Genomic DNA, 25,203 nt, shown 5'->3' with positions numbered 1-25,203 from the left:
TCTATGTTTGCTAATAGACAAACAGATTATATCATTTGTTTATTTCCACTAAAGTAGTGGAAACTAGGCATTTGTAACTGCGGTCATAGGGTGGCACTTAGAAAAATATATGGTAAGAGACATGTATGGGAATCATAATATGAGCACTGCCTGTGTGTTGCAATCAAAGAGACTGTGAGGACAACTTCCCAGCTTTACGTTCTTCCCCAGCTCTGTCCTCATCTTGCTGCGTGACCGTGTGTATCCTCTTCAGATCTGAAAAATTATATTAGTGCTACATTTCTTCCTCAAATACAAACTAATTAAGTATTGCCATAGTGTATTTATCAGGTATGGGTTCTTGATTTCACTGTTTGGACCTACAAGCAAACTTCTGTTCCCTTTTCAAACTGTAATCAGTGAGTATCAAAGTCACGCAGCCCTGCACAGCTACGCCCTGGAAATGCGGTGGAGGGACAAGGTGGTGATTCTGTAAGATCCATCACTGGATAGATAACTTTATACAACAAGGAGTCTGGATGAGCAGATAATCACGGTCAGTTTGCTGCAGGGGAGGCTAAGCCCAGCCATTCACGGTAGGATCTGTGCTCACCATTTAAAAAGTGAAGGGGTAGTTTCTTCCAAGAACCTGTAAGTACGAATGTGATGTAGTTATCTTTCAGTAAAGATGTCTGTGCTACTTCTGATACACATGTGAATTCACAGGGCTTCTGTGAAACTGTTTCCCTGCAAAATAAGAACAACTGCAACATCCCTGGAAATATTCAGGGCCATGTTGGGGGGGCCCTGAGCCACCTGATCTGGTTGGAGATGTCCCTGCTCCTTGCAGGGGGGTTGGACTAGATGACCTTTAAAGGTCCCTTAGAACCCTAATGATCTTATGATTCTAACAAAAAAGACCTAATATTTGGGGAAAAAAAAAAAACCCAAACAAATTACATACAAAAGAGATGAGCAAGGTATTTTCCCTTTTGCATTTTTGATTTCTGTTAATAGCCACACGGTCAAGCAGTGAGTTGCCTGTCTGGCTGGCTGGGTGCACAGGCTAGGTCGAAGTTGGGCAGTACGGTAATGAGTGAAGGGCACGGATGGATGGCTCCTGTCAAGAGCAGGCTGCTAAAGCGCACCGTGGTACTGTGCTGCAAGAGCCCAGTGTTCCTCGTCCGGCCCATGGCACCGCTGCCTTTGAGCTCTGGCGCTGCTCCCTCCTGTGGCCACCGGTCACAGCAGCCTGGCCTCCGCTACCTCTGCATCCAGCTGCCCAGGAAGCCAGCGGGGAAAAAACCCTTTTGCCAAAATCTGATGACCCCAAGCTCAGCCAAAGGCTTCGAAACACTTGGTCAGTCTTAATAAATCTCCTGGCTCCAATTTTTTTTTTTTTCTTAGAAATATAATGCTGATATTTCCTTTTTGGACTTTTTTAAAAAAATAGGCTAATTTTTTTTCCAACTTCAGATTATTTTTATTTTAAGTTTCAGTAGAATGTTACAACCAAAATACTAGCTGGAGAGTGAATGAAAAATCTGGATGTATTTTTGAGATACCAAAGCAAAACACTTTTTTTTTATTTCTCAAAAAAGAAATTTTTCTTTTTGCCTTGATGACACTGATGAAAATTTTAATAGTATTTTTCCATGACATGGGGAAAAAATGTTTCTTGACTCTGTTAGCTTAGTCAGTGATGACTTGCAGAATAGCATCTTAACAACTGTAAAATAACCATCCTCTTTTTAGCAATAGATTTTGCATTTGGAAAGCTTATTCCTAAGCTATAAATAAAAGAGGATGAAAATACACAGTGAGCTTTTGGAAGCAGTAAAGAGCCATATTTTTGGCCATTTCAAATCAGTGTACCTCTGCAGTTTTTATGCCAACTGAGCACATGGTCAAACTTCGGCCTAGTCATATTGACTTAGTTTTTTAAGACTTCATCTACATAATCAGTTTTCAGAATTTAAAATGGACGTCTTTTCAGTGTATAGTCTTTAGTTTTCTAAAAGCAAGAAACTGCAAGATACCATCTTTAAAAAAGGAGTACTTTCAATGCTTTAGTGGAGGATCCAGTCAAAGTGAAAATAGATTATTGCATTATATTGATGTAGAAATAATAGTTATTGCTGAATTAAGTACTTAGTGATTGGTAGTACTGATAAATACTTACTGGTACCTCTAACCTCCTTTAAATTTTGTTATTATTTGAAGCTGTTTAGAAGGAACATTCCTACTGCAAAAAATTGTGCTGTTTGTACAGAAATAAAGTTGCAGGATTAATTTCATGATTTTGTACATACAGTGTGCAAGTATTTCCCTTTCGCCTTTTACTTCAGAGTAAAGTCAAATGTCACTTGTAAAACCTTCAGCTACATACAGTCTTCTTCCAGTTAAAAGGCTGATTATGTGATGAGATTGAATTGTCTATTTACCCTGTTTTAGGGACTGATGTGTGTGATCATATGTAGGAGAGGCATTGACCTTAATGTGTAAAGCTCCAGTGCATTCTGAAACAGCCAACATTTTTGTTTATTAATCCAGGTTAGATTGATTCATTATTTTAGGCCTGTACTTTTGTACTCTTATATTGAGCTTACTTCACTTTAATACTACATTATCTTGAACATCGGCTGTGGGTGTGAAATGAGATTAGCTGGCTCTAAAATGAGAGTGGATTAAAAAAAATGAAATAGTGTTCCTTAATAATAAATTGTGCCTACTGCTGTACTCTTCAAATGAGGCAACTTAGTTGTAAAAGTGCAGATAAGCTAAGAATAATGATTCTGTCATCCTTTAATGAATAGAGGTTTTTCTTTGCATTTCTCTGAAGGGAGGGACGTGTGTCCATGTGCCTGTGTAAGCTCTGGGGAAGAGGGTTGTGCCTGATTTTGTCTAATGGCAAAGTTATAAAAATTAAGACTTTGACAGAGATCAGAGATTCCATCAAGCTCCTTGTAGAGAGATCTGCAGCCTGAGACCAGGCTTTTTGAGTATTCGGTGGGTGAAGCTGTGTGAGAATGTACTTTCAGAATGTAAGCCATGGGATCAGACCACATTACCTTTAATTGTCTCTAGATTGAGACCCTCAGCTTCCTCAATTTACGCACCAAAAGTGGTTTTAAATATTATAATTTTCACGACAAATGTCAGTTTTCAAATTCCACATGCCATTGCAGAACCATTCCCTTTCCTTGTCATTATTCCAGTCATGTATAGTTACAACAGCTTATCTTAAAATAACACTGATGTAAAGCACCCAGTGCATTTCACAGTCATCATATATGTAACTGGATTAGCGGAACGGACGATGGAGACAAGGTCAAAAACCTAGATTTTTCTTCCTTTTGAAATCAATGAGTTTTTAAATTTTACTTCATTAAAAATCTATTGCCTTCTTACGAGTGTCTTGGAATAATCAAACTTTTATGTTGAGTTTGAACACTTTGAATGTAATTTTACTGTCTGTGTGCAAAAGTGAAGCACAGAGAGGTGCTCTTTCAGGTGCAGCAAATTCCTTCCTTTTTACTTGTGAGTGATGGATGTAGGCCTGACTCATATGCTAATCCATGAACCCATTACTTTAGGGAGGGCAGTGTCTGCGAATTCAGGGAATTTCCAGTCACTTTAAAGCCTCAAGATGGAGCATTCATCAGAAGAAGGTGCCCATGCACCATATACTTTATACCTTATGAAAGGAGTTGGAAATTATGCCCTGCACTTGGAAGTGATTTTTTCTGCTCTTTGCAATCTTGCTGTTTTCCTCAAAATCCTGGTAACTGATGGAAAATATTTCCACATATGAAAAGGTCAGGACAGAATTTAGCCTTTACTTTGAAGGAAATAAAGTGCTGAAGGTTAGTGTGAGCTGAAGGTGAAGGGCTTTTGTTGTTTGCTTTTTTCTTACTTGACACTTATTAATGCTGGTTCTCTTTTAGAAAGCAGGTGATGAAGTGGACGTAATACTGTTGGGCAACAAGTGTGATAAGGAGTCAGAACGTGTAGTTCCAAAACAGAAAGGAGAAAAGGTATCATTGGTACTTTCTTGGGGTTTTCCTGAGTATCTTAGTATGTGACTGTGAGCTGTTAACAGTGAAAATTATAAAAAGCTCTTGAATTCTATAAATTCTATTAGGAATTGCTCTAGAAGAACAGTTGTGGAGTTCTGGAGCGTTGGGGTTTTTTTTAACATATGAGCAGAAATACATCAAGTAACTCCTAGCTGATCTCTTCAGAATACTGATTTTTATTTTAAATATTAAAATGTATTTTTAAAGTTTTAGGTGTTATGGTAGAAATATTATATTTTGACTTAAAACTAGAACTATTCTAACATTATGCCAGAGTACTCTTTTTAATGTGAAATACTAAAATGTCATGCATAATACATTCTGTGTAATTTTTCTGGTGCCACTCATCAATTTTGCTATAGCCTGACTATAAAGAAGTACTCTGGCAGCGTGTGCACTGTGATCTACATTGTCTATGAATAGCCCTAAATAATACTGGACAGATACATTTAGGGAATATCCAGATCTAACTGTGTAAGTGTCGTACTGAGACTACAGTATGGTTTATACCTGCTGACCATGTGTAGGGGAAGAACTGGTGTTAAGTGGGGCGTGCTGTTCTAAAGGCGATGGCAAGTTACTCCCACTGAGAACCAATGAGGAAATCCAGGAGCCATGCTATAGCAGAAGAAATTGTGATAATGACTAAATGTTGCAGGAGATCCTGTCCTGTATACGAGTAACTTTTGCAACTGCAAACTGTATGCGTCTTGTCTGGAACGTGCAGTGAGCTCTTCTGTTATGCTTTCAGACATGGTGAGTCAGGCAGGATGTCTGATGTTTAAAGAAAAGAACACTGATAATTTCTTGCCAATAATATAATCCTAGATTAAAGAACTTTTAAAAATAGCATCACCTTTGCAACAGCATTACAAATAGATACTTTTGAAAGTTCGTTGTTTGTATGCAATACACTTCCAATGTTAATGTACTATATCTGTAAACAAGGAATAATGTTGCTGGAAAACATGTATACTCTCACTGAAAGAATACACTGTCAGAAATCGAAAGAGTCACAGGATGCATGTGCACAAGAGGGCAGTAGTAGGGTTTTGCATATGGTATTAACCGTGACATTTTCTAACTTCTGTGTACTTAACCATGCAGTCAAAATTTCTCTTAATGTAGTCTTTTTTTTCAGAAACAAATCATTACCTCCTCACCAACGAGTCTGCTTTCTAGATTTCTTCTGTGTTTGGAGGCAAGGCAACTCTTCATACTATTTCTTCCTTTTAATGTGATTTACAAATACTAAAAAGTCTGCCTGAACCAGCTGCAGAAAGATTCCATTAGCAGAGAGAGCGCTAATAATTGTCTTCTCACTCCAAATAAGAAAATGTCCTTATTGAGAGGGGAAAATAGCTCGATACTAACTCTGCCATGTAACAATTCATACTTGCGTATTTCATATTATTCTATGAGTGTGAACTCTAAGTATTGTTCTGTTCAGAGTCTTGCAGAGAAGACCCCTGGATTCCGTGGGAATCTACCATCTATGTTGGCATTTCTGTAACAATTTTTCATAACTGAGTGGCTATTGTATGCCAATTTATAGACTGATTTAATGGTGAGAAATTATATTATTTTTAATTTTGTAATTATGTGATTTTGATCACTCTGAAATTGATTATTTAATTTTAACACTATGAAGTATTTTCTTGTATTAATAGCTTTTTATTCACTTTGAGGAAAGTTGGAACTCAATCTTCTTGGGTCCTCCATTCCCCCCCTGCCCCCGCAAATAACATTATCTTTTTCTCTGAAAAATAAATAAAAATGTTGAAGCTTATATGATTTGGTAGAATGTGGCTGGTTTTTTCCTATCAGATCTTTCTAACAGAAAGCCAAGTAAAATATTCTTCCTTTTTTTGCTTTTGCTGTCTTCATATGCTTGACTTCAAGGCTGATTTTACAGGCACAATACAAACGAAAAAAAAAAACCAAGCCATTCTGCACAGTTCCAGGAATATTTCAGACACATCTCTCTGACTCAACACTAAGAAATCATAGCAGCACTTTGCTAGGAAGTAGAATATTTTAAGTTAAAAGAAATTAACAATTGGAATTACATTTCACCTTGGAAGAGATATTGGCCTTACTTATTTTGTTATTGTAAGTAAGATATGAGTTTATTTCACTCAAGATTGCCAAACTGTTCTCAAGGGTAATATAAAATAACATTTTCCAGTAGCATAATTCCCACAGGTTTGTAAATTTATTTAGGCATTTTATTTATAGATCTATTCAAGGTGCTCTGAAAGGCGAAAAAAAGTAATTATTTGAATGTGCCTTTCCAGTTTCTTTACGAGAGGGAGTAGCCAAAGCTCTGTTCATACTTTCAGCTGCTTTAGCACTGGACTGACTGTTGGATTTTTTTTCTATCTACCTACATTTTTTAGAGGACTTGCTGTAATACTTATCAGTATGTAAGGTGATTTGGAATAATACATGCATTAATCTTCTTTGACCAATATTGTGTACATACAGAGAAAATGGGGTGCATTGATAGGTGTAGTAGGCAATGTAGTAACATGATACAGAGAAGGCTGAAGTAGTCAAGGTTTTTAAATTTTATTTTATTTTTGTTTTGCATTGGTCTTCAGAGATCGAGCTTGCTCCTAGACCTCTGCATGTACTGGCATGTTTTAGGAAGGAACAGGTGGACAGCAGTGGGAAAGCATTGGATTAGAAACTGCTTAGGAAAGGTGGATGCATTCGTGGACATGATCAAGTTCACCAGTTGTGCTGGAAGAGCTGGTCAATGTGATTGGAGTCACTGCCAGTAAACTCTGAAAAATCATAGTACCGTAGAATGGTTAGGGTTGGAAGGGACCTTTAAAGGTCATCTAGTCCAACCCCCCTGCAAGAAGCAGGGACATCTCCAGCTAGATCAGGTTGCTCACAGCCCTGTCCAACCTGACCTGGAATGTTTCCAGGGATGGGGCATCCACCATCTCTCTGGGCAACCTGTTCCACTGTTCCACCAACCTCATTGCAAAAAATGTTTCCTTTATATCTTATCTGAATCTCCCTTCTTCTATTTTAAAACCATTACCCCATTATCATGGTGGTTGGGAGAGATCCCTGTTGACTAGAAAGGGTCCAGAGGAGGGCCACAAAGATGATCAGAGGGCTGGAGCACCTCTCCTATGAGAACAGGCTGGGAGAGCTGAACCTGTTCAACTTGGAAAAGAGAAGGCTCCGGGGAGACCTTATAGCGGTCTTCCAGTACCTAAAAGGGGCCTACAGGAAAGATGGGGAGAGAGTCTTCAGTAGGGCCTTTTGTGAGAGGACAAGGGGTAATGGTTTCGGATCTTAAAAAGCTATGAAATTTGGTGATTTGTTGTTTGTTTTTTTTTTCCATTATGTCAACATATCTCTAAGCTATCTTTAAGGAAAATACACTGGAAATGAGAGAACATGAGTAAATTTAATAAAATCAACCAATGTAAAGTCTGTGCTGCCCTTTTCTTCTAAATATTTTCTCTCTTCTCCTTTTATCATAATGTATTTTCACATACATACCTGTTCTTTGCTTACCTGTTACCTCTGTGCTTCTTTCTCTCTGGTAAAAAGGAGCCTCTTTTTTTCATATATTTCATCACACCTCTTTTTCTACAGTTTTTGTCACATTTTTGTCTCTACGTTTCTGCAGGCACTCCATTATTTCCTCTAAATAATTGCCTAGGAGACAGTTCATTTTCCAAATAAATCAAAACACAGAGAACGGACTCACTAGAGTTTATTCTTCTTATTTACAAGTGAAGATAGGTTAAAAAAACTGTTGTGAAAGTGCAAAAATTTAACAAGAATGCTTTAAGAATTACCTGAAATTTATAAACTGAGGATGAATACAGAGTACTTTACTGAGCTGACATTTACTTAATCAGTGTTTATATAGCATGTTAGAAGCTGTCACATGCATATCTCTTGCTGTTAGTAGTAGAAAGTGTTTTTTTCCTCAAGACTGTTCATCGTATTGCCTACATTTGTTTTTCAGCTTGCTTGGGAACATGGAATACCCTTTTTTGAAACCAGTGCTAAAGATAATGTGAACATTGAGGATGCATTCTCAGTCTTGACTAAGGAAATACTGGAAAAGGTAGGCTCCTTTTCTGAGTAGAAAGAAAATGGGAGATTTTTCTTGGCGGATTGGGTAAACAAGGTTGTAAATACATAAGAGGTTTAGCCACGCACAGCCAATGCTGATTTTGCATTATGGAGTTAATATTTTGGGGGTTCCTGTAGCTGTAGACATACAGAGGAGGGACGTGGGGAGAAGAATTGTGGGAGAAGAGAACAATCGAAGAAGGGAGCAAATAAAATACAGTTCAGAGAAAAGGTGAAAATTCGGGACAACTGCATTTGTGGCTTTCCTTCCCATGCTTTTCTTCAAGGGAGACATTAATAGCTCTAGAGTAGTTCCACTTCGGTGCCAGGAAGGAGGTTTCTGCAGAATATGCACACTGTGCAGAGGCTGCATGCTGAGGGAATGAGCGGACCTTTTGTGTTCAGCAATCAAATACATTATCCAAAGTTCATAGCTGTTTGTTTGGATGATTTACACTGATGCTTTCGGAGTTACTAGGACCTAAAGATTTGAGTTAATTAGTGGTAGAATCAATATTGTAGCTGTCAGAGTCAGCATCTCTAACTGCTTTGAGTGTGTTGGCTTAAAGGTCCTTACTCTTCAGAAAAGCAATACTTTTGTAGGACTGAATTATTGTTAATTAGCTCTGAAAATGTTTTGCATTGTGATTTATTTTTAGACAGTAGAATATTATTTTAGACATTAATGGATGTTCTTCATGCAATGCATTATCATTGCCATTCATCACCAATATTAGTTATACAAAACTAACCTTCCATTCCAAATACTCTTGAAGTCATAATAAAGATAAATGAGGAAAATTACTGACAAAGTCACAAGTTGCAGTGTTTTGCTTACGTAGCCATAGGGGATGGTCAGAATAGTAGCTCGGGATTGGACTGCTTCTAAATCAAGGTCCTGTCACGTTACAAAATAACACAAGCTGTAGCTGGTTTTGTTGAGAGAAGAAAAAAAATTAAAAAAGCTTTTGATCCCTTTAGCGTGAAAATGAAGCTCAGCAACTCAAGAGTCAAATATCGTTTAGAACAGGAGGATAATGGCAGGTCCTTGAATAGTTGGCAAAAAGTCTCAAATAAGATAACTCTGATTTCTTGTAAATGAAGAAGACATTGTCTACTGTAAATACAGAATATACTTGTTAATATGAAGCATGAAAACTACAAAACAATAGCTATGCTCATAACTGCTGCAAAGACAAATATGTGTGAAGTGAGCATTTCTGTACAGTGCGCTTGGGTAAGCTCCTCTGCAGCGTGCAGAAATGATGTTTGGATATTTTTCACATTAAGATTGCCTGCACTAATTTTACTTTAAGTGGAACTTTAGTATTCCTACTCATCTTCATGAAAATTCCTGGGTTTTATAGTGTGGACATGCAAATGAATTCAGACCATGTTGAAAATGTTTTACTGCTGCATGGCTTTAATTAGAACTGCTTGAGAATACAGCTGTACACTCTGTGTGCATGTATGTGTGCTTGGAAAATATGTCCAGGAGAATTTGTCAAGTTTGTAGTAACGTTTCACCTTATCCAGAAATGTTTGCAGTTCCTGATGGGGCATCCTATACCATTACTTTGGTGTATAATTTGCCATTTTTAGTGATATGCATTTCTTGATTTAAACAAGGACTCCTTTAGCCCAATTGGTTTTGCCACTGGCCTGGTAAGAAAGGGTTCACAGTAAAAAAAAAATAAACCTACCATACAGTTTCATCTTGGTTTTCAGGTTCGACAAAATAATTTGCTTGTTCACAAAACTGTGAAATCTGAATGTAGTACTTGAATTTTAACTTCCCTCTAACTGATCAAATTTTCGAGAAGGGAAAAATGCAGTAGGAAGTGTGACTAGTAGCTGTGAAAAGTGACATGATAGATGCCAGTCTGAGATCACTTCAGATATACATCCATTCTGTAGTTTTAAAATATGTCCTTGCTGACTGCAAAAAGGAGATAGACCTTTACAGAGTGTTTTTGCCCGACACCTATGTCTGAGGTAGCAGGATGTCAGGCCTCCATTACTTCTGCAATAGGACCACCTGTCCCAGACTGATGAGATGTTCCAGCGGAAGCATGCCGTTGCTTTACCAGTCCACAGAGGAAACTTGTTTTAAGGAACTCCCTAAAAGAGTCTATTATGGCCATGCTTTTGACAAGTATGTGGAGGTCATTCAGAAGTAAAATAGATAGGCAGGGCAGGCTGGCAGGCAGTAGACCGTTTTCAGATGTGTTGCAGTAGGCTGTATTAATCTGAGAAAATCTAGAATTTTTTATATACGCTCTTGTTTACCGTCTACTACAGGCATTTCTTTATTAGCTAAATCTACAGAAAACATTCCTGTAGATGGGGAAGATCGATGTCTGGAGTTACAGAGCTCATACAGAAGTAATGAGCTTCTTGATTCTCTTGAAATTTAGAACAAGTTGTGGTTCAGCGGAGGACTGGGAAAATAACACATTAAAATGTGTCAGACAAGAAGAGGGGAAAAAAACGTGGCCAGTTTGTATTGTCATTATTTTGTGCTGCATTTTCCTCTCTCTTCTTTTGTAGTTGTGGGTTTAAGGGAGGGAGAAGACTTCTGTCCCCCAGAGATTCAGATAACTAAAGCACTGCTTAACCTTTCAGATATCTATCGTCTCTGCCGTTCTATGCTGGGTCTCGATCCTGCATGGGTAGGATCTCGATTTACATGGGTAGTCTCATTAAAACAATCAGATGTTATTAGACAGCTTATATTGGTAACAGCTGTGTTTTTGAGAACTCATGATTTTCAAACCAATCAGTTAGTAACTGATTGGATTGCATTCGAAAGGCTGTAGTGGAAATGAATGTTAATGACACAGCTTATTCCAAAGGTTTGCTTAGACATGTTGAGAAATAACAACAGTATTTTATTTATTCACAACTCCTGTAAGTCTCAGATATGCCTAAACCTGTTCATTAATAGATGGCAGCTGTTCCTTAACAATGCTTCTGATTGCCAGTGAACTATTTGTACTTGTGAGTCAGTCCACAAAAAACAACCAAAACCAAAAAAATGCCACCCAGAATGCAGTTAGTATTTGCACTTTCATGTTGTTTGGTTTCATGGCTGACGAGCAGTACTCTTCTTAGCTAGCTTTTAAAAAAAAAATGTTACAAGCCTTTGTATTTCTGTCTTCGTGGGTGTGGTGATTGGTATTTTTCTAAACTAGGAGCAGAAGGAGGGACACTGTGTTCAAAAAATGAGGAAAAGAAAAGTTTTTGCCCTTTTCTGAAAACTCCTATGAAACTAACCAAAATTTACTTTTTGCCTACCTCCCAAGAGTCATTGACCACTAATATTATTTTAATATAATATTCAATAAACACATATCTGCTGAGCAGAGGACAGTCAAAATCCATTTAAGACCTTGCCCTGTGCTGTTGAGAGTAACATTTAATGTTTAACAGCTGGATGCCATTTGAGATGAACACGCAGAAAGAGCAGGCCTCAATTCTGTCCTTCCTTTATCTCTTTACCTTCCTTTCCTATGGCAGCAAAGTTTTTGAGATTACACTGTGTGTCCCATTCCTTTGCTCCTAAAGTACCTTTAGAACTTGCTAGCTGATTTTAAACAAATTTGACAGGTCAAACTAAAACATAATTATGCTCCCGAGGAGTTCCTTGAGAGTAAGGTACTGAGTGGAGGAAAGGCAGAGTACTCTGCAGAAGGAAGGTCTCCAGCATTAGTTTGTACAGTACGAGGCAGAGATGACTACTCAGAGAGACTGAAAAATGCTTCAGCCAGCCACTCCAGCTGGAGCTTGCATCACGGATATCAAATTTAATTCACTGAAAGACTCAAATCCATAGGAAATCAGATTTCATTATTGCCAAGGTTCAGGGAATTGTTAGTTTGTCCAAAAGATCCCTGTGTCTCCAGCAGTGCACATTCAGTGTTTCTTTATTATCCTCAGTCATGCATGGAGCCCCAGGCTTTATTTGCCCTTTATTTATCTTGTACTGGCCACAGAATATTAATTTCTTCGTGAGGTTTTTCATAATGCTTGTAATGCTGTATTTTAGATCTATTTTAGATTTCTATCTTCATAACCTTCTTAGTAACATTAAGTGATGTATTCAGCATTGCACACATGGGAACCAAGGTACAGAGATTAAAGAAAAGATGATAAATGGTACCAACTCACTTAGTGCTGGTGCAATGTAGGGGGTAATTTTACTACACTATCTTTTTTAATTAAAAAAAAAAATCTGTTATGGACATTGAATGAGCCAGATATTCTTCTGGAAACAGTAGCATATAATTAGGTAATGTAAATCAAAACTTAATCATAATATTTGAGTATAAGGGATGAGATTCCTCTTAGCATGCAACCTTAGCCAAATAAAGTTTACATGACTGATCTGGTGTGGTTGTCTGGAATCCTCTGTATTCAGTGGAAAGAGGTGCATCTTTTTAGGATCTGAAGGTGCCTTTCTCTCTCCATTTATTATAGAGGACTCTGTATCTCAGCCTATATGGTTTCATGTGATTTAAATTAAGTAAATTAAACTCCAGGAGACCAAAGGAATGTTACACTCTTGACTTACTTCTGGCATTTGCTGCTTCTGCAGGATCATAAAATCACAGAATGGTTAGAGTTGGAAGGGCCCTTCAAAGGTCATCTAGTCCAACACCGCTGCAAGGAGCAGGGACATCCCCAACTAGATCAGGTTGCTCAGAGCCTCATCGAGCCTGGCCTTGAACGTTTCCAGGGATGGGGCATCCACCACCTCTCTGGGCAACCTGTTCCAGTGTTCTATAACTCGCATTGTAAAAAATTTTTTCCTAATATCCAATCTAAATCTACCCCCCTCTATTTTAAAACCATTACTCCTTGTCCTATCGCAACAGGCCCTACTAAACAGCCTCTCCCCATCTTTCCTGTAGGCCCCCTTGAGGTACTGGAAGACCGCTATCAGGTCTCCCCGGAGCCTCCTCTTCTCCAGGCTGAACAGCCCCAACTCTCTCAGCCTGTCCTCATAAGAGAGGTGCTCCAGCCCTTTTATCATCTTTGTGGCCCTCCTCTGGACCTTCTCCAACTGGTCCATGTCCTTGTGTTGGGGGCTCCAGAACTGGACACAGTACTCCAGGTGGGGTCTCACCAGGGCAGAGTAGAGGGGGAGAATCACCCCAAATCTTGACTTTGAAGGGGGATTGCTTTCTTTAATAGGGATTTTGAGATGCAACTGTATTAATCCTTACATAGATGATCTGTAGGGTTGAGGAGTCATAAAGTAACAGCACAGCTGTCTTCTCAAGTTTGTGAAATAACTAGCTGCAGTACATTGTTATAGTCTATATGGTATTAACAGAAGAGGGAGATAGAGACCCACACTTTGCCAGTGGCTTAGGTGTTTTAGACATCGCGAAATAGCAGGCTTTGGGAGCAAGGACTTCATCCACATTTCTTGAGAAGGTGTTCTGTGGCAGTTAGATCGTGCTGTGCCTGACCCTGTGTCCTCTCATGGTCCTCTCCTGTCCCTGTCCCCCCAATGATGGCTTTTCCTGCTAATATATCCCTAGCTCTTGCTTGATACTGCTTTTACTCTGTCCTGCCCACTCCTTGTTGCAAGAGGACTTTCTTGCATTTTCAACAAGTAATTTCAGCCCTAGAATTACAGAACACAAGGAAAATACAGGTCAAGAAAATGGCAGGACTGATCTTAATAACTGATCTCTCTCTACTGGTAGTTCAGGTGTGGAAGTCACATGAACTTGGTTGCACAAGATTCTCTGTCATGCTTTGCCAGTCTTTGTCAACTATCACTGTTAAATATAAACAAAATTATTGCAGTCTTTAAGTATTATCATTTTGTCATTAGAATAAAAATCCTTAGAATTTCAATAAGTTATAAATAATAGTAACTTCAGTTACAGTCCCTTCTGCTTGTTTCTCTAAAGCCCATAGTTTTCCCACAGGCACTCCAGGTCTGCCTTTTTGAGGGCATTGAAATGTATAGTGTAAAATTCTTCCAAACCCATAGTGAACCCCACCCCCGAAATAACTAAACCAGTATCAAAATACCAAAAAGTAGTGCTGGAGTAGGTGAATTAGGACACTGCTAATCTGAGCAGTTTTCTAGCAAGGAATGGGCAGCTGATCTGAACTAAGATTTATAAATTTACTCCATTAGAAGCCACTCAAACACCTTCCCTTATTTTTTTATATAGTTCCCTTTGTATACCAGCTTACCTTTCTTTGCTTGATTTAAAAAAAAAAAAAATAAATAAAAAAATTGGCATTTCAGCCATCTCGTCACCATCCCTGTGTCTAGAAGTTAGGTACCTATTGTGCACCAGTGATACAGACTCTGCTTAGAACCTGGGAGGAGAGACAGCCGGCTGTGGAGAGAAGTCCATCCTGTCTGATTTTCTCCACTGATTCAGCAGAGAGCTTAAAACGAGCTGAAACAGATGCTTGCCTGTTAGGTGAGACATGTCTGCTGTGCTATTTAACAGGAAAAACAAGTACTGATAGCAGGAGGTTTCAATGTCTTACTAAAATCACTGCAGGGTAGAGTGGCATCTGTGTCTGTGATGGTATTATTCAAACCCCACTTTGCTCAAGATGCCAAAGGGGAAATCTGAGCTTCTCAGTACCATTTCGGTTCTTCCCACTTTTTCACAGTTTTCTGCTGGTTGTTGGTTGGCTTATTCAGGAGTGAGTGCCAACAGGCTAAGCTGAAATGTGAGCTGGAAGTGTTAGTCTTCAGGGAGCCCTGAAGAAGGAATGCTGCCCGCCTTGTTCTCGCAAGTGGGAGAGATTTGCATACCTGGCTGTAATTTTGGGAGAGTAGGGTGCCCCACCTCTTCCAAGGCTGGGCTGAAGTTGAGCACTGTGTGGGACTGTGGAATTTCTTGATCATGATGAGATTTCTTGATCATTCCTTCAGCACGTTATGCAGGACTTGTAATATCTCCTTGGGGTATGAATGTGCACTTTTAAAATGTGTTTATAGCACATTTGCTTAAATGAATCCCAGGCCCTTATTTGCTTGATGAAGATCCTGTGTGGAATAGTGTTATCAAACTGAAGTGATTCTTAAAGTCCTGAACTTTTAAATGGCTTTTAAAACAAACTATTACCTCTTCTTTATTTGTGGCGACGTGGTTCTTGTCTTTCTGTTCTGGCTAATTTGTTGATGAACTACTGTCATATAATGATTTTACAGATTATATGAACCATTTCATTGTCAAATATGTTTCACCATTCTTAATCGCTTGTAGTACTGAGGACCCTTGCTAAGGATACATGAACAGCTTACTCGCCACCCAAAAGTACTACTAAGTAGTAAAATATTTGCAAATAAGCATCTTCAGTGTTTACGGAATGTGCAAGTTTCTGCCCTTTAACTGAAAGCATGAAGTTAGATATAATCTGCAACACTTTCACATTACCTGTTTTCTCAAAAGTTAAGTAAGTGAAACCTGAATTCTGAAGTTGTTCAAACGGGCATTTTTCGAGAACTTTTTTACTACTTCAACTTTTTTTTCTTCTGAAGGAAAAGCAGGAGTGAAACAAAACCTACGTAGTTTATGTCCACCATAATCAATGCTCAGTATTTTTCTTGGTCTCCGTAGAGTGAATTTAAATTTCTTATTGTACTATAATCTTCCAAAGCTTCCCCACCCCTCAGAATCTTATCTCTAAACTAGAGTAGTGTCTTATTCCATGACAACCATGACAAGGTTATGGTTGTGTACTTTTGATTCTGCCTTGCTCCCTCTTTTAAAAAGGTCTTCATACTTTACACTTACTGTCTATGCTTGAAGACTGTCAAATACTGTCTCCACCTAGCACAGATCCTAATGGCTAATGCCTGTACTCAAGCACTTCACACAACTGTGTAAAAACTAAAACAAATTAGGAGTTATGAAGCTGCATGTTGGAATTTGGGCAGTCTCTCAAGGGTAATAAAAATGTTATATCTATTGGTACTTGTCACTCCCAACAAAAAAAAAAAACAACCAACAAGTAAATGTGCACATGCTGTATTTCTTCATACAGGATTTATATGTGGCTAATGACAAGTAATTCCTAAAATCAGTAAGTCACAAACTTCCTGTACCCTAGAGTCAGAACAGTAGGTGCTAATAATTTTATTGATGACAGCTTTGGCATCCATCCTGAGGTTTAGACACTATGGTACTGTTCCTGCCCTCTACTTCTGCCTCTGTCCATTACTTCTGATCCCTTTCCCAGGTGTTTCATCTTCTCCCACAGCAAATTGAACTGTGGAAGCATCTCTGGGTCCCTGCAGGCCCAGGGAGGAATGGGTTCAGCCACCCGCTGGCACAGGGCAGCCAGCGCGCTGGAAGAGCTAAAACTATGGCTACAGAAGGAAACAGGAAGCAGATATGATGCGTCTTCTCCAGAATTTTAGGTAGCGTTAAATATTCTCAGGCAAAGAGGCATAAGGTTTCTTGTAACATGGGGGAACCTTTTACTTTCCCCTTGTTTTGATTCAGCTGAGTAGTTTTAGGTGAACCTTTCTAGATGTAGTCAATGTTCAACGACCCTGTGACATTTTATCTGTAAGTTCTCAATTCTGAATCATGGTTAGCATCGTACTACATTATGCCTTTTTTTCCCCCCTTTTCCTTTTTTTTTCCCTGTGCTTTGAATTTCATGAATTTCAGCTTAGATAGCTGTCCTCTCTGGAAGCTTCTCTTTATTGTCAGAAATGGTTGTTTATGGCTGTTGGGTTTGGGTTGAGAGAGGAATGTGGTGAATCCAGTGGTTGCACTTACTTCTCTGTGTATCATTACATACCGGGTAAACCTGCCAAGAAGCAGGCAAGAGAATGGCAAGTAGAGAAGTTAGGACATTTTTTTTCCTAGGCATGTAACAATATTCTCTATGTCTTTGTCCCCAAGTTCAGGGTTCAGTGTTCATAGTTTTAGAGTACGAGATTGCAACATGTACTCTTACTGTATTGCACAACTGGGTTTGATTGTTTCTCTGGTCAGCGCTAATTATCTAGTTGAGTTTATTGCTGAAAGGAAGAGTTCTGGCTTTGCTGATTTTTTTTTTTAAATCTGCTTTTGCAATCAGTACATAAATGTTTTACAAGGGTGGAGTGCTATTTTTTTGGGGGTTGGGCTAGATGACCTTTAAAGCTCGCTTCCAACCCAAACTATTGTATGAGTCTATGATGCTATCTTGATAAAGACTGAGTTGTTTCCATTTGGGGGTATTCCTGGTTTTTAAACAGAGGCAAGAAACTAGAGAATTTTAATCAATTTCACAAAACAAATTAACGTCCTTTATAACAATTAATAGCCTGTACCTTTTTTTAATGGGTTCTGATGTTCTCTATTTCCTACTCCTTTCAACTGGATTTTTGCACCCATGCTCAGTAGTTCAAAGATTAGTGTACTTAACTGCAAATTAGTAGTAGTAGTCAACAGAAGAACCTGTACATCTAGAACAATTTATATAAGCAAAGATTTACAGGATCAGTTCACATGGTTAGTAGTTGTCTCCTCAAAATGTACTTTCTATCATCTATCACCTTCAGAGTTAGGAGAGATGTTTGAAGCAGCTAAAGAATATAAATATATCAAGCTGGGTCTTGCATGGGCATCAGTCTCCATCGAATTTATTAGAAAACTGAAATCTTTTCATTAAATATTCAAAGGAAAAAATATATCCAATATCCCAGCAAGTCTTTTACATATTAAAATATGTGAAAATTCAAGCTTTTCAGCTGTTGTGTTCTAGATATCTTAATTAAATGTTTGCTTTTGTTTGTTTTGCAGAAATCTTGTGTTTTCTATGACTTAGATGTTGTGGCTCTAAATGAAAGTAAGAAGAGAACCTGCTGTGCATTCTGAAATACTGTTTCTTATTCCATTTTCTCTTCAGAAAATACTAACTATTGCAAGGGAACATACAAGATTTTAAAAGTGAGCCTGTAATCCCAAAACACTGTATTAAGGTATCCTTTGTGTTACACAGACTTTGTTGCCAAATGTTTTTATATGTTTATATTATATTTTCATATTTTTAATGTGAAGTTAAAACAATTATCTGACTTTGGAATTATTAGATGCATCACAGGATGATGGTATTTGCATACAAACGTTTGCAGAAATGAAATCTGAGTGTACTAATTTTCTCTTACTAAAAAAAAACTTTGACTTTTTTTTTCTGCGTTGTTTATACCAGATTTGTAATGTAATGAGCATTGACATCATCACACAGGCAGCATTCTGATACATAAAAACACTTATGCTATCCCCCAGATAACGTCTCTTTAAGTAGCTGATATTTACTGCAGTCCCCTAAGATAATTATCTGCGATTTTTGGCTTTCTTTCTTTCATATCCATTTCAGAAACGTGTTACTCGAATACCCTTGAGCAGGGATGCTGCAAAGGTGACGACTGAGAGAAAAGAATAAGTCATTTACAAGATCAGTATGTAGCTGAACCTTCCTTAGAAGGCAGAAAACATGGAACAACATAATGCATCCAGTAATAATTATTTTGCTAATATAAACTTTTATCATTCTATAAAATAATTCATGCAGGTGTTAGCAGCATACCTGCATTTTCAAATGTTCCTTTTGTCGTAAATGATCACAATATTGAAAGGGTATGCAGGTATGCATTGTGCTTGATTGTGAGATATTTATATTATTTTCTTAAAGTATAAATACATCAGGTATCGGATTCTGTTCATTTAGATCTGTTTTATACTGGTGTGTAATATCTTTAATTTCAGTAGAGGATATCAGTTTTTATTTAAGTGAGGGCAGAATCAGGATGCCAATTGCTTTTTGTTTTAATCAAAAGTGAAGAGAACACACATCTAACCTGCAGGACACACACAGAACAAACAGAAGTTGGGAAATCTGAAGAATCATGGTGATTATATTGTCTTTTTAATTTTTTTTTTTTTTTTGCCTCAGAGATGCAGTTCTTGCTGATTATTACATTTAATTGTTTTATCACCATTTGTGAAAGAATAATACTACTGTGCAAAACTGTGTTGTGAGCTATACCAGCACATCCAGAATAACTTAACTCCACTGGCTGACTCTTCTGGAATGTCACTACCTTCCTGAAATATGCCTGCTTCTTTTTTGAGGGCTGTTTGCAGATTGTCATAGTATCAAATTATTATTAAATTTGGTATTGAGACAGTGAGCTCGACTGGAAAATGTTTTCTGAAGCGCATGGGTCCCAATGTGCCTGAGTGTACTGCCAGTTTACTGTGCCAGTAGGCCATTTAGTATGCTTGCAGAAGGGGTGTGAAAGGATGGGAAGGGCTACATAGTTACAGCCATTCCTGACTACTTGTCATGGCCAGTCACTTAAACTTGGGTTTAGAGCAAAATCTGAAAACAAGGAACACTTAGATATAACCATAGCAGAGGAAGAAAATAGTGCTGGAAGTGATTTTGAGAGGCTGTCTAGGTCCTCACCTTATCTCAGGCTCTCATCAGCTGTCCGTGCTGTACTGCAGGAAGATGTTTAGAGACCTGCAGTGATGGAGATTTCGTGGTCTCTCCTTTCCTTACTTAACTGGTTTGGGAAGCAGGAAGTTTCCTAATACCTAAATTAACTGGTACACGTGGAAAACAGGTCCTCCCTTTCCTCTCGATGTAGGTGAACACCTCTGCTTGCCCTCTCTCTTCTCTTTAAGCCAGAGAATTCCTGTCCCCTCTACCTTCCCTTGTAGTTTGGGTTTTTGGAATCCTTTACCATTTTTGTCTCCTCTCCTCTATTTTTGAGTTGGTTCTCAACTATCTTGGAAAACTGAACAGACTATTCCAGTTTAAATAATAACAGCTGGATAGATTAAAATTTTTTGTTATCTCATTTATGATACTGCTATTTGTGCATTCCAGCATCAGCATAATGCAAGATAGCCTAGCACTGCTCGTGATCTGTAATCCCTTTTCTGAAGAACTGCTTTTGTATCCGGGTATGTACCTGTGCACTTGATTATTCCTTCTGTTTCTCCTTATTTGGTGGCATTTCAGTTTCTCCAGTCTGCCAAGATCCTTCTGAATCATAATGCTGAGCTCCAGCATAGTTGGAGCCTCTTCCTGTAGACACAGTCTCCAAATGTGAATAAGCGTACTCTGTTCAGTCATGAGAGATGTTGATGAAAGTATTGAATAGTTCTTAATCCAAGACAGACAGCAATCCCGCTCAATGTATCCTTTCAGTTTGGGAGGACTAATTTCCAAATAATTTTGCACTCATTTTGTATACTTGTCTAGATTTTTTTTTTTGTTAAGAGGACATTATATGAAACTTTATGATCCTCACTCTTTCTACCCTATCCGTGAAGCCTGTAACCGTCTGATAGAAGTAGACTAGATTGATCTGGTATTATTTGTTACTGACAAACCCATGCTGTTACTTCTCATATCTTTACTTTCTAGTGTCCTGCAAAATGGTTGGCTTACCTGTTGATTTTTTTTTTCTTTTGAGTAGAAATTCAGCTGTACCAGTTTGTAGAGCTCTTTCCTTCCTCCCTCTCAGAGGGATGCAGTCCTTTTTGAGTTTTCTGCAACCTCACTCGTTCTCTATTGGTTCTTGGTGATAATCAGTTGCAGCTCTAACATTGCTTGAACCCCAAGGGAGTTTCATTAGGTCCAGTCTATCAAAAAAACTTTACCTTATCTTAAGTATTTTCCAGTCTATTTCTTCATTTTTCTAGCCTAAGCTCTTAGACTTTTGTCAGTGGTGCTAGTAGTGAAATCACATCTGCCTTCTTAAATTGAAGACTGAGGTTAAAAAAGGCATTAAGGATACTGGTGTCTCAGCATCACCAGTCATTAGGTGATGATTAAATAGATTTCCCCCTCTATGGAATATGAGACCAATTTTTTCCTTCGTCTTCTCACCGTGCATCTTTCCAACATCTTTTAAAATCCAATTGTGTAACATTTTTGGACCTTCTCTATCTGGTTTTGTCCATATGTATTCTATACATTTATTCATAATTTAATAATTTGACCTAGTTTCTACTTTCTTTCAGGTTGTTGAAGATCTTACAATCCAGCCAAGTTAGTCTTTATTTCACTTCCTCTCCTTCCTCTGTGTAGATCAAATTCTGCAGTTTTGCCTTCAGCAGTGGATCTCTGATGAACTTTAAGCTGTCCTGAACTCGCAGAAGTTTACTTACCAGTTCCCTGAGTTTAAGTCTCCATTTAGTTCCTCCTCCTCTTCATAACAATGAAATTAGATAAGAGAGGGTCAGTTTGATTCATAATTTAAATTTCTTCCCTGTATAGCTAATCAGAATTTCAAATATAAGAATTTCTTCTATACATTTTTCCTTCTCACAGTATTTTCTACTACTTGTGGTTTAGGTATGATCCAGTCACTGGCCCACCTTAGGAAGATGCAAATATTTAGGTTCCCATGTAATGTTTGCAGGATGCCTCACCCATGCTGGCTGATGCAGCGTGCTTCACCTAACACTGCAGGTCGCACAAGTGTCCTCCTCTTCACATCTTTTGCTCTCCTGGAGAAAAAAAAAAAATGCCTTTCTCTAAGCGTATGAGTTGTGGACTGCATTCACACAGGAGTGTGCCACTTGGGAAGAACCACCACTTTCACTATAAAGGATGAAAAAACTTCTCACCAAACTGGAAGACTGTGTTTGGAGGCATTTTCCCAACTAGAAAATAGAGTGTAAGTTGAGACCATTATCTTCATTTGGTTCTCTCTGAAGCTGGCTGGATGATAGTCTCGCACAAATTCCCATAGATAGACTTTTCAGAATAAATAAAGGTTAAGTAAGGTGAATGCTCACACCAGACCCTTGGATCTCTTTAGAATACCTTGCATGAGCAAAGATTGCTTGGATTTTGTCAGTAAGACAGGAATAGCGTGCTCTTTCAAAACATGAGTTGCACAGACATCAACTATATCAAATGTATTGCTCTCCTTCCCCTTTCCCCCTCACCTCAGAGAAAGGTAGGTATTCAGGATCTGACTCTGAAATGATCACTGCATCTTCTGTTGTTTCCCATTGGACTTGTAAATGTTTATTATGAAAATCAGGCCTTTGATATAAAGGTAAATCACATATAGGAAGAAGGAATGCAAATTCATGGGGGGTTTTGAAGAAATACTGGCTATGATGGCTTCACATGAAACTTACTGTGTAAGGCTCAGAGTTTTATCTGGTGTATGCACCCTAGAGTGTAAAGCACGTTGCCAGGTTCATACTAAAATCAGTTCGTTGTGAACAGCTCCATTTCAAATGTTAGCATAGATACGAACTGACAATGATCCAAAATGCTTTAAAAATTGTTTTATTAGCAGTGGAATAAATATATACTAGAGATTTTACAACCTGCTGTATAAATGTGCTGTGAGATCAACACAAAAGTCTATTAATTCAGAATCTATTTTAAGAACAGTTTCAGGAATTATCCCAAGTGCCCCCACCACTCCTGATGGTTTTATGGTGACAATTTGCCGTTGGTACATAAAGCCTGTCTCTGAACGCCGCCTGAAAGGCACAATCACAAAGCCTCGGATGTGTAACTGAGGCCCAGGTCCTGAGGTGGATCTGCTCGCAGGGATTCCTCTCCAGGTCTGATGGCTTCATTAGCATTTTGCACCCACAGGAGACTCTGGTAAGAGATCACACTAAGGGGCTAAGGCATTGCTGCTAGACATCAGAGAAATTATTGTATCCAAAGTGTTAATTATACATAAGGTGCAGTTAAAACAAGAAATCGTCTGAGATTCACATGTGATGGTTATTTGCATACTGTGTATGTAGTATTAGAGTATATCACAAGGAGGTTGAGCTATAGTACAGTTAGGACACGTTAACAAAGTCACCCTAAGAGCTCCAGTGAGACATTTAAATTAAAAATAAGCTTTATGATGTCTCTCTGCCTGGAAATAACTGAATTAAAGTTAGATAGCATCTACAAGTTACATATTTTTATAAATGCATCCTGTTTCAGTAGGACGGGTAAGAGTCGGTTGGGTTTCCACTGGCTGGAGAGAACACAAACATGGTTATGTGAAGACTGACTTAAAAGACATCCAAAACTGTCTGAAGAATGAAAAAAAATCTTTAAAGAAAAAGTAGGAGTAACTATTTCTGTGTGAAAGATGCATTTCTTCCCAGACAGCAGAAGTGCACGTTGTCTGAGAGAAGCGTACGCTGTGAGACAGTATCTATCCTGGAATTAATACTAACTATAGTTGTGTTCAAGAGCAGTTCTTGACAGACTAGTGCTTCAAGTCCTGGTGGATCCCAGTCTGACCTGATCTGCCTTGCCTTACACGCTGCACTCAATAACCTCGTCAAACCTGAGCAAGTTAAAAGCATGCTTTTGCTTTCCATGTTTCCACAATAATGCTCTTCTCTATTGTATCCCTTTGCACTTCAATAGCTTAATTCACTTAAGTTGTTCAAAGCATTTGGTGAACTTTGAAGAAAAAAATACAGTGTCATATTTTTAAAGCTAACTTTTCTGGTAGGAGGGATCTAACAGGAGCATGACTGAGTGTAGAGAATGAAGGTTTTCCATAGTGCTGGGAAATCCCAGTGCCAGGCTGTGTAGCCAAAGCACAGACCCACATCAGGATGAGGTTCAAACCAACCCAGACCCATTTAAAGCAAGACAACTTGAGTTCTCTGTAATCCTCTGTGCTGACTGGCTTCCACAGCCTTTGTTTCATCTTGGAGGGCACGGATAAACTCCCAGTCTCTGTTTGCAGCAGAGCAGAACAAGAGCCTGTCTGTCTGAGCCTTCCTCGTGCTGGTGGTGCTGCTGGCACCAGCAGTCACAAAGGCACGCAGCAGCGGCTGGCCCTTCACCAGGCGCCTGAGGAAGGGCGAGCGGCGGGAAGGTTCTTGGTACGGCAGCTCTTCCTCGAGCTCAGCCATCCCCAGCAATCTCAGAGAGATACTGTGGAAGATGAAGAGAGATGTTGGCTGTGGATGTTGTCAGTCGTTTTACAAATCGAGTGAATGGCACTCATGTTTCTAGTCAACAGTACAGCCTTAAATGTAGCCAAGTTTACTGCAATAAAATAAACAGTTTTGACACGAAAGTGAATAAAATAAACTTAAGCACAGTACAATGCAACCACCCAGGAGGAGGTTTTTCTGGTTTATTTCCCTGAGTTTCTGCTGTCTAGCAATCTGGAGATTAAAAAAATGCATTAAAAATGATAACGTTAAATAAAATATCTCATGGAGACCATATAAGATTTCATCACGTAAGCCACTTCAGAAGGAGAACTGGCAGTTGATTCTGAATTTTCCCGTGGTCTGAAGACCCTTGATTACTCAATATACGTAGCACCAGTAACAGTGATACAAATAATTCAAAGATCTGCCTTAACTTCTATGCAATACTCTTCACACTTTAAATATCTATCTGTGGTTCAGAAGTGAAAACTGAAATAATAGATTGATGATCAAAGTTGTCACCTAATTGGATTTTTCTTAGTGTAGGATGACTTTGACAGGCAAAGGTCCTATGCTAAATTAAACAGCGAGAAGACGCGCCGCAACCCTCTTGCTCAGAACTGCTTTGGTAAATGAAGCGAGACATTTTATCCACCAGCTGTACATGTAAATACGCATTCAGAGGGATCTCTGTCCTCTTGTGCGGGGAGGCAGCAGGGGTTCATCCCTGCGCCCCCAGAGACGCCAGAGCCCCCGGCCTCAAACCGCGCACCCCGCCTCACCGGCTGCGGTGCCGGGCCCGGCCCCCTCCCCGCAGCCGGGGGCGGGGGGGGACGGAGGGGCCGCACACACCTGCGGGGCCGCCCCGCGGGGCTCAGCGCGGCGGGGGGAAGGGAGCGGGCGCGCTGGGCTGCACGTCGGGCGAGCGGTCGGAGGGTGGAGTGAGAGGGACGGGCTGGGCTCGGCTCGGCGGCGGCGCTGCTCCCGGGCGGGCGGGCAGCCCGGCACTTTCCTTTTCGGCGCGGGGAGGAGCGGCAGCTGCGCAGGCGTTGCTCGCACCCTGTTGATTACTCAGTGCTGGGATGGCGCTTCCTGGGCCA

The 25,203-nt window shown here is 39.2% G+C and overlaps 1 protein-coding gene across 2 annotated transcripts in view; it reads left to right on the top strand.

Annotated features, from left to right (window-relative positions):
- Nucleotides 1-19,347, top strand: part of LOC104474970 (ras-related protein Rab-10) — a 32,540-nt gene extending 13,193 nt beyond the window's left edge. The window contains exons 4-6 of one of the 2 annotated variants that reach the window (XM_086742293.1): nucleotides 3,927-4,016; nucleotides 8,059-8,160; nucleotides 17,957-19,347. In XM_086742293.1, the coding sequence (XP_086598419.1) occupies nucleotides 3,927-4,016; nucleotides 8,059-8,160; nucleotides 17,957-18,031 (267 nt within the window). In that variant the 3' untranslated portion in view covers nucleotides 18,032-19,347. The remainder of the gene's footprint in view (nucleotides 1-3,926; nucleotides 4,017-8,058; nucleotides 8,161-17,956) is intronic. The other variant, XM_086742294.1, reaches the window with a different exon arrangement.
- Nucleotides 19,348-25,203: the final 5,856 nt, after the last annotated feature.

Source organism: Chlamydotis macqueenii, chromosome 2, assembly GCF_036417535.1.
Source record: "Chlamydotis macqueenii isolate bChlMac1 chromosome 2, bChlMac1.mat, whole genome shotgun sequence".
In the NCBI taxonomy this organism is placed as follows: Eukaryota; Metazoa; Chordata; class Aves; order Otidiformes; family Otididae; genus Chlamydotis; species Chlamydotis macqueenii.
This window is presented reverse-complemented; position numbering and strand designations above follow the sequence as displayed.